Source organism: Vicia villosa, linkage group LG1, assembly GCF_029867415.1.
Source record: "Vicia villosa cultivar HV-30 ecotype Madison, WI linkage group LG1, Vvil1.0, whole genome shotgun sequence".
Taxonomy (NCBI): domain Eukaryota; kingdom Viridiplantae; phylum Streptophyta; class Magnoliopsida; order Fabales; family Fabaceae; genus Vicia; species Vicia villosa.
The window spans coordinates 225,536,696-225,546,730 of NC_081180.1; the positions used below are offsets into that span (position 1 = coordinate 225,536,696).

General features: G+C 36.0%; 1 protein-coding gene across 1 annotated transcript; it reads right to left on the bottom strand.

The window, feature by feature from the left end:
* Positions 1 to 2,133: 2,133 nt before the first annotated feature.
* LOC131644912 (leucine-rich repeat receptor protein kinase HPCA1-like) lies at positions 2,134 to 7,215 on the bottom strand. Its single transcript, XM_058915523.1, has 18 exons — positions 6,948 to 7,215; positions 6,696 to 6,816; positions 6,534 to 6,605; positions 6,351 to 6,425; positions 6,179 to 6,250; positions 5,918 to 6,082; positions 5,748 to 5,822; positions 5,575 to 5,646; positions 5,415 to 5,486; positions 5,249 to 5,317; positions 5,083 to 5,163; positions 4,769 to 4,906; positions 4,203 to 4,687; positions 3,969 to 4,115; positions 3,744 to 3,880; positions 3,370 to 3,589; positions 2,995 to 3,230; positions 2,134 to 2,901 (listed from the first exon to the last, which is right to left on the bottom strand). Exons 1-18 carry the CDS (start codon positions 7,033 to 7,035, stop codon positions 2,425 to 2,427), a joined length of 2,802 nt encoding a protein of 933 aa, XP_058771506.1. The 5' UTR covers positions 7,036 to 7,215; the 3' UTR covers positions 2,134 to 2,424.
* Between the last annotated feature and the right edge of the window lie 2,820 nt (positions 7,216 to 10,035).

The window sequence follows — 10,035 nt, forward strand, 5'->3', positions numbered from 1 at the left end:
ACTACATGTATGCAATAAACCCAATATAGCAAGTTAAGAAATTTTTTGAAGGCCATGAGCACGCAAGTGGCATACTTCACAGTAATTTAGTTAACGCAGCAAAAGGAATAACAATTCTATAGTTCTTCAAGGATATATTTTTATACAACAATGTTATTGTGACTGATGCATCAATCCAGACACCATAGATTCACAGCTGAATCAACCATTCCCAAGACTCCATTATAGCGGGAAGAAGTTACCCTATTTTACATACAAAGTTTTCTTCGTAACCAAAAACCACCTTATATAATTGAATTGCAACATCAACAGAAATCACAGATGCATACATCATTTACAAGCCACGTGAGGAGTTCCAAATCAAAATCTATCAACCGATAAAACGGTGAACAACGTGTTATGTGAAAACTAAGTAATTCAAGTGCTGTAACTAGTTATTACGGGGGTGTAACCGGTTACAGCCTGGAGAAAATCACTTCTGGAAGAAGGAAAACACACTTTTTGAGTTGGCGTAACCGGTTACACATTCACAATAACTAGTTACACCTGATTGTATTTTTTGAGTATTTGTCAGCTGTAAATGGTTACCGATTTTGTGTAACCAGTAACAGGCCCGATTTTTAGCTTTTTCTGGTTTTTGGATTGTTGGATTGTGTGTTTTGTATCCCAATCACTTTGTAATGTTTGTATAAATGCCTTGGAAGCATCCTCATTATTGTTAATGCAAAATTAATATTCTCACCCTCAATTATCTCTCTCCCCAACTCTCTCCTCTTTCTCATTCTCTCTTTCTCCACACACTCAAACCCTCCATTGTTTACCAATCTTGTGATTGAATGTTCCAACACAATGATGCTTTCAACACCATTTTTGATCTTCATCTTGTTTGTTCATATTCTTTAGCACAACAAACAAGCTACTTCTCATTCTCATTTCCTATAACATATCCCAAAAGCTATTTTATTAGTCATTGTTTTGGACCGATCAAAGGTCCACACGTGATCCAGGTCCAGAGTGCCCTATCCAACCCCATATATAAAAAATCTCACGTAAAGGAAAACATATAATTCAAATTCATTCTCACTCTCACATCACTTTTCATTCTCTCACTACCGCATCAGAAGCTCAAGTCCACCGTAGCTAAAGCCCTACTTCACCGTTCACCGAAATACCCTAGTTTCCACCATGGAACACTCTCGTTGATCTACCTACTTATCTATCTATACATAAAGTCAAATGACCCAAACATATCAAAAATCCAAACTTTATTACATTTTCTGACTCCCAACAACTCAATTCAAGCTCTGTCTATACTTACACATAACCACAATGAAAATAGAAAAATCCCCAATTTAAAATGAAAGAAACATACCCAAAAGAAGGGAACGAAATAGCAGGACAAGAACAGTAGAAAGGTTGAAATCACTGGGGTTTGGGAGGTTTATCCTTGTCTTCATTCGACGAAGAAGGTTTGTTGCTATTAGAGTTGAAAGAGGGAATGGGATTTTCACCCTTAATGAACCAACCAAGGGCGAAGAAAGCGGTCCCAGCAAGAATGGCGGTTCCCCAAGCGTGAGAGTACCATTTACTGTACTGTCTGACGGCGAACTTCCATTGATCTCTTAGGGTTGCGGTGTCTGGAATTGTGGTTTCTGGTGGGTTGATGTGGGTTTTGTTTCGTGAATATTTGGTTGAGGGATGATCTCCGGTTGAAGACGGTGGAAGAGGGGTTTTGGGATTGTTGTCGCTCATGCTGGAAATGGAAATCGAAGTTGCTGATTCTTTGCTTTCTATGTGACTTCATTTGCAAATTACGATCACAACCTTTTCAAAAGATTAAAAATAAAATAAGACAAGGTGCCTTTAATATATTTTAAATGTCTTAAATGAGAAATAAATAAAAAAAATTACATAAAGTAGGATAAATCATTTTTACATTAAACTAATTTAGTCGATAGTTATAGAGAGAAATTTGACTGTAGAACACAGAGTTAACTTAGTTGGTAGTTATGCAGAGATATTTGACTGCAGAGTATGCAGGTTTGAATTCATACCTTTAACGTTTTTCCTCCTACTTAATTTTGTTGTAATATCTTGGGTCAAATAGCCAAGAGTTGTTTATGAAAAAAGAAGAAAAATTAAATAGATATGCTCTCTTTTGAAAATCCAATCTTCAAATTCAAATATATTACATACAAATAAAAAATTCACAAGAATATTTTCATGTCTAGAGTACAAATTACAATCTGGAAACCATTTTCCTTCTTCCCCTTCAGTTGATGTTAACAATATACACTTTCCATGCTATGAATGTACTTTCCTAAAGCACCCCCTATGGGAATTCAATCCAAAATTGACACACCTAGACCTCAATGATTTCACTTCAATAGGAAAAAACCTTTACAAAACAAAACATACCAAAACTCATTGAGGATCTACCCTTATTGTTGGAAACATTCCACTATATTCAAATTCATCGTCATTCACATAAGGATGCTTCCCATCCCCCGCACCCGCTTCCTCATAAGTTTCTGTTGTTGAAGTTGATTCAGAATTCGGGTTCACTCCAACAAGCTCGATTATGCTCTCGATCTCTTTTGCAACCTCGGCCATTGAAGGTCTATCAGCTGCATATTCTTTGACACACCTCAATGCAAGTTCCACATACCTTTCTAAACCTTTTGGCCTTGTCCCTTTGAGTATGGTTTGGTCGAGAACCGAATGAAGGTTGTATAAGTCTTTTGATGTGTCCATTACCCTCATTACCTCTCTTACAATGTATTTTCCTTGCTCTATTGGCTTCCTTGATGTTGCTAGTTCCAGCATTAGTACTCCGAAGCTATATACGTCACTCTTTTCCGTCAGTTGCTGGGTCATGTAGTATTCAGGATCCAAGTATCCCTTCATAGAGTAAAAGGAAACATGTTTTCATTAGCTACAATTTCAGCTTTTAAGGCTATTTAAAGATGAAAGTGAAAATCATATTATACAAACCATGGTCCCTTTGACTTGAGTAGTAACATGGCCTCTATCACTATCAACGAGAAGTTTGGAGAGACCGAAATCAGCCACTTTAGCGACAAGATGATTATCAAGTAGGATATTGCTTGATTTTATGTCTCTGTGTATGATAGGCGGATCTGCAAGTTCGTGTAGATAGGTCAGACCCCTGGCAGCACCCAATGTAACTTTGAGCCTCCTTATCCAATCCATCCATATCCCAGATTTTCCTGCAGTGACAAAGCCGAACGCATATTTTAGTACTTAGACCGATCACGCTGTGATTTACGAAAAAATGGCCATATTTGAGTCTATTATGAACCTATGATACAATATGGTAAATGCGGATTGTTGAAGTAGTTGAAGTACCTGTAAGACTGTCCATTAAAGTGCCATTTGGAACGTACTCATAGACGAGCATTTGTTCGCCTTTCTCATAACAGAAGCCAACAAGACTAACGAGATTCTTATGATGGACCCTTGATAGAAGTTCAATCTCAGTTTTAAACTCAACAGCACCCTGCATAGATTCTTTTCCAGCCCTTTTGATTGCAACCAATTCTCCGGTGGGAAGAGCACCTTGGTAAACCTTGTAAATGAGGATGACTAATTAGATTTTGTAGTAAACAAAAAGCGAACAATTTGGAAAAATACTTGTGGTGAATGTTTCTGGCATAAACGATATCAATGAAACTCTATAGATATAAAAGAAGACATAGGATTGTGATGTCATTAATAACAACCTGTCCATAGCCGCCCGATCCAATAGTGTTGGCTTCTGCGAAATTGTTGGTGAATTTCCTCATCTCATCGAATGAAAACCATCGCGCTCCTTTCAACTGAGGAGCAGCTCCACTATTCTTGTTCTGTTCCCAGTTTACTGCATTAAAAATGATAGTCGAATCAATAAACAACACTACAAGGATCGCGAGTACAAACTAGGCCAAGCTTGGAGTATCAATTCTTACCAAAAGGGTTCAACTCGGACGATCTTGTTCTTTTTTTACGAATAATATATAGTCCTATAAGGATCGCTACTACAAGAAAGACCAATATACCAACTACTGCACCAATTATCGCGCCTGTATTCGATGACTTTGATCCCGTAGGTTCTCCTAAGTAGCATAAAAATGATATAGTTAGAGAGAAATAAGACAGAATAGACAAATAATTCAGAATTTGTAGTTAATTCGGAAAATCACCTCCATAATATGAATAGCTAAAACCATTGAAGACGTAAGGGGAGAAAAACGCTGGAGGCTCGTAAATTTGGTTGCTAAGGACAAAAGCAGCGGTTGAAACTCCAGTGGTATTGAAACGATCGGCTTGAGATGGAAAGACGTTAAGAGTCAACTGAAAGTTATCAGTAACTGTATCCTTGGTAGGATTACTAAGAGAAACCGAATCCACTGGAACATTTTGTTTCCGAAAAGTATCCAACAAAGACTGCTCAATTTCCGTGTAGTAACTCGTGTTACTATAATTCGAGACACTAAAAGCCCTGGATGATAGGTTTCCCATGTAGGGAAATGCGCATTGACAGTTTGGGCTGGCGACTTGATTGTTACTGCATGAAGGAGTCGGGCAACCATTAGTTGGTGTCGAATACGAGGGAATGACTTGAGGAGCTTTGCAGTAAACCTCGTTAGAAACTCCATTTTCAAGACAAATCTTGTTTTGGCCGAGTCTGCATAAACATTCGATAAAATTCTCAGAACAAAAACCAGTGTCAAGTAGTTCGAGTCCATGCAAATACAGTGAAGCTTACCTCAAGTCGAAATTCAGTTTTTGGCTTCCCATCTCGAGTTCGGTAACGCCATTGTTTTGCAAATCAATGAGTTGCAGACTTCTTCTGTAGCCAGTGCTGAGATTTAATGTGCCACTGAGCTGGTTGTCCTTGAGTATTCTGTTAGACAAATTTCAGTAACTATGCATAAGCTGATTTTCACGAAAAGCTTATCGAAACAAGCTCAAAATATTAACTACTTAACTACATACTATATGATAAGATAGTTTCAAATAAGCTCTAAAAAAGAGAGTAGCTAGAAACTGGACTAATGCGAGAAGGATGGAGAAACATACACTGTCGTCAGATCGGGAAGACTAGAAGCATAAACCCATGAAGGAATATCAGAAGAATTGAAGTTATTGTCACTCAGATCCCTGCAAACAGTTTTTATATCATAACATGCAAGTTAAAATCATTGTATTGTAAAGTACGACGTAACGTCCGTGTTATACTACTTACACATAGGTGAGACTAGTCATTCCAGTCAAATCCGGCAGAGAGCCATTCAGTTCGTTGTGAGATAAATAGCTGCAAAAATATATTCGATAAGAAAAACCGATTCTTTAGGAAAAGTGTTAGTGGTAAATATGAAGCTTAACAAGTCGCGTTTCTTTGATTTTCTTACATCTCGCTAAGTGTTTCGAGCTGGCTTAAGCTGGAAGGCACTCTCCCGCTTAATCGGTTCTTGTCAAAACGCCTGTATACAAGAGAGAATATTCAATTCAGCCAAAAGAATTCAGAGATAACATAAATTGTGAGCGTAAGTGAAGCCGCAATATACTTACACCACTTGAACTTTGCTCAGAGAGCTAAGGCTGCTAGGAATACTGCCTGTTAGCTGATTGTGGTCGAAAAGCCTGCCAAATGCAAATAGTCCTTATAAATTTATCGGCGTTTATGAAAAATTTATATAGAATGTTTTGAAAATTGCGAAATAGAGAAACTATTTTCGACTTACACATGTTTTAGAATCATGCTGGAGTTAAAAAGTTTAGACGGTATCGGACCCGAGAGTCTATTATTCCCCAAATGACTGCAAGAAGTAGACATGATAATCGATCATTCACTGAAATGAAATGTTAGTGTCGAAAATATCAAGTGGAAATCGAAAAATGAGAATAGACATACAAGTGCTGGGTCATAAGGAGCATGTCAAAACCTGGTTGCCCTTGATCATCAGAGACCGGAATAGACCCTTCCAGCTGGTTATCATCAAGATCTAGCCAATCAAGGACGGCTAGATTTCCGAGAGTTCGCGGAATGTTTCCATTGAACTTATTCGAATTCAACGCTCTGCATGAAAAATCAATAAGATGATAAGTGGCACGTAAATGTGTTATCTAAGGACGCGAACACGATATAGCAGAACTATGAAGTTGGAATCCTTACAAAAAGGTCAGCTTCTTTAAAGATCCTATTGAGTCTGGAATAGGCCCCGAGAAACCGCAGTTAACCAATGCCCTGGAAAAAAAAGTTAAAAGAAAACATATAAATAACAAAATCATACTAATTCAATGAAGAAATTCAGTTTGTATTGAAATTTATAGATTGCTTTACTTACAAGGATTTGAGGTTTTTCAAATTCCCGATTTCTTTCGGAATCGATCCTGTCATGCCTACGTTGTACGAAAGATCACTATATGAACAAAAACAACATGTTATTAGTTTCGCTACAACCAAATATGGCAACAAAAAATAACCGAATAACAGAAACATTAATTCAAACGAGAAGTAGAAAATTTACAGTGTATCAAGTTGAGATAAGGACTGAATTGCTGAAGATAGTTGACCCTCCAAATTCAAGCCAGGTAGTTTCCTGAAAAAAATTAGCACTCTTATTAAAATTATACATAATCAAGATTATACAGAAATAACAGACAAACGTACAAAGAAACCAAGAACTAACAGTTCGGTGATTCTTGAATTGGCGCAACGAATTCCATCCCAATCACTTCCACAAGGATCAGAACCAACCCAACTTAACGGTTTGTTTTTCCACGATTGTATGAGAGACGAAAGAGCCGTAACTGCATCAACACAATCTCTATTAGAAACTAAACTCTCCAATAATGTTGCACATAAACACTTTCCATGCACAAACATAGATTTTCACATTCTTATGTCATAAAAACATCACAAAAATTTGGATTAAACTTACAATCTCCACTATCTGTCTGTGATGCAACAATCGAAACTTGGAACAGAAGTAACACCAGAAGAGGAAACAGTTTATGATCATGTTCCATTACTCAAAACACTTTTTTTTTCTTGATATTGAATACAATCAAGAATGAAATAATAAATTTTTTTTCAAAGATGTGAATAACAAGAATGTTTTAACAAGGAAAAAAACAAAGCCACCTTGGTATGGAAATTAAGAAAACAAAAAAATTTAGAGCAGACGCGTCTTAAAGACATGGTATGCTAACTAATTCATTTTACTAAGTCAATGGCTTTTACATTCAATTTTCAACTATTAGAATTAGTATGGATTTTAATTTTAGTTCCAAAATATTGCCACTAACTTAATTAATATATTCCAACTAGAAATCTCTTTCAATAATAGGGGCTAGTCTAATATTTATTAGTGTTTGTAATTCTGATCTACAAAGCACAGATACTTCGAACATGACTCTGACAGAGATATGATTATACCGGTAATAATTTTAAAAAAAAAAAAAAAAACTAAATATAATCACAAATATCAATGCAGATGTCTGGACACAGACACTTTTATTCAGAATTGTCTGCGATATACTACGTAGATTCTGGTATCTTCTTAGAGTAAATGTCATACATTAATTGATTACAAAATTTACTTGTGCTCTTTGGATATTACAAAATGAAATGATACAATGGAACAACTATTTTGCCGTCCCAAATAAAGTAGTAAAAAAAATCACAATTTATATTATTATTAATTAACACCATGATCAACAAAGCACATACATAGGCTAATACGTACAATAGGTTGGTGACAGAAATTAAGAATAAGTTGGTGTCAAATATTCGTATTATGCACAAGTGTCAATGAGGAATAAGCTTAATTAAAAAGTGTTGGTTTTTGTGATATTCAAAGCTTGAAAGAACAATTGCATAGTTGTTTGGACAGGCTTTTGTATTAGAGTAGCTTGGAGTGGAAACCGAAGTGGATGTTAAGGAGACATCATGTTTTGTACAAGACAAAAACAAAGAAACAAGACATAAATGGTGGTAGATTTTCCTCGTTTGTTTTGTATTAACTGTGAAAGAATATCCCTTTTTGAATTTATGTGGAGCGTGTTTAAAAGAACTCAGTTCTAAATAATACTAAAAGTTAGTTTCGCCGGTTAGAAACCGACGGACGTGCGCAGGAGTGCACGTGAGGAAGGTGATTTAATATTTTTTTTGACTTTTTACCTCTGTCTGGCACGCGAGCCTCATGCATCACGTGTTAGTTTTAAGCGATTTATTTTGTCGTTTTTTCTGGTATAAAAAGAATACAAATTTAAAGAGAAACAAAGAGAGATTTTGTAGGGTTTATCATTCTACGGATTGAGTTATCGTTGGTTGTGTTCTAAACTTTTGGAAACTCTTCTTAACACGTTGAGAATATGTGTGATTCATGTATAAGAAAAAGAGATTGAATCATAAATTACATAGAAAATATTATATGTTTATAAATTTGAAGATCTATTTTCTTGTAATTTGTTTGTAATGTCTCATTGAAGACTTTTGGTTTGTAGCTGATATGAGAACTATCCTCTTCTTCAAAGTAGATCTTTTTGGAATAAACTTGATGAATAATTTATGTGTGTTCTTGCTTTTTATCTTGTTCTTGTTATTGTGGTTTTGTTTGCACTTAGTAAGTAGATTAGTTTTTCTCGAGACTATTTAATATTGGTTGTCATTATTGGTTGTCACACAATTTGTAGTTTTTGATTTGTTTGATTTTATTTAAAACAAGCGGCGCATATCGTGGAACAAAGGATTTAAATTTATAGGTGGACATCATGGGTTGTGAAAATTAAATATTCAAGTAGTCTCGATTTAACAAAAGTGTGTGGAAGCATTGGAAGATCATGCATTAGTGTCGGTAAATCTAACACAAATGGAGAACACCGAGATGGTGAATAAGATCAAAAGTATCATTAACTTGTATCTTAGAAATTATTTTAGAGGAGTTTTAAGGGAGAAGATTTCATCAAAGATATGAGTTAAGTTAGAATCATTGTATATGACCAAGTCCTTGGAACATAAGTTAGGTTATGTTCCAAGTCCTTAGAATACAGAGCCGATTGAACTTCTTCAAAGGTCAGAGACTCCCTTCCATACAAGAGAGTATCTTTGAAGTGAACATATGATCGAGGCAAAGCACACAACAGTAATAGAGCTTGATCTTCATCATCGATCTTCACATCAATATTTTCAAGATCAAGAATCAGCTTGTTGAACATATCCAACACTCAGCCAGTACTTTGTCTTCAATCATCTTGAATGATTACAAAGCTTGCTTCAGGTAGAGTCGATTCACCAGCGATTTGGTCATGTACAAACTTTTAATTTTCACCTATAATCCTGATGACGTCGTCTCCTTTGATACATGTCGAAGAACTTTATCACCAAGGCTCAACAAAATTGCACTGTGGTATTTCTCTATCATGGTCGTCTTTTCTTTTTCCGTTAACGCAACATCCATAGTTGCCGCTCTCTTAATGCTTCCAAACAACCCTGTTGAACCAGTAGGGCTTTCATCTTCAAGCGCCCTAGGCCAAAATCGTTCACTGCGATGAACTTTTCAATCTCATACTTTGTTAAAGGCATCTTCTCCACGCTCACCGCACCAATTTTTTGTGAAATGGATGCCTCGATGAACAAAGGATAAGTTGTTTCTTTGTGATCAAGAAACACACAAGGGTAGAAAAGATGATAAACAAGAAGAACAACAAGGATTGGTTATAACTACTATTGTTTCCTTTCTCTTTCAATCAAGATTACAGGTTACAAGAATAACAAATAACCCGCTCACCCTAAATTAGGATTTGCAGTATGCAATGATGAGAGACTAGTATGCTATTTATAATAAACCTAACATACTAAATTAATGGGCTTTTCCACAAATACCCATTACAAACCAACTTAGGGTATAATCTAACTTAAACAATTGGACATAACAAACAGACCCAATTCGAAATACTAATAACCCTAACATTTCGACACCCACATACTAGAACACACTTCGACTATAGTATGTAGGTCTTTGACAC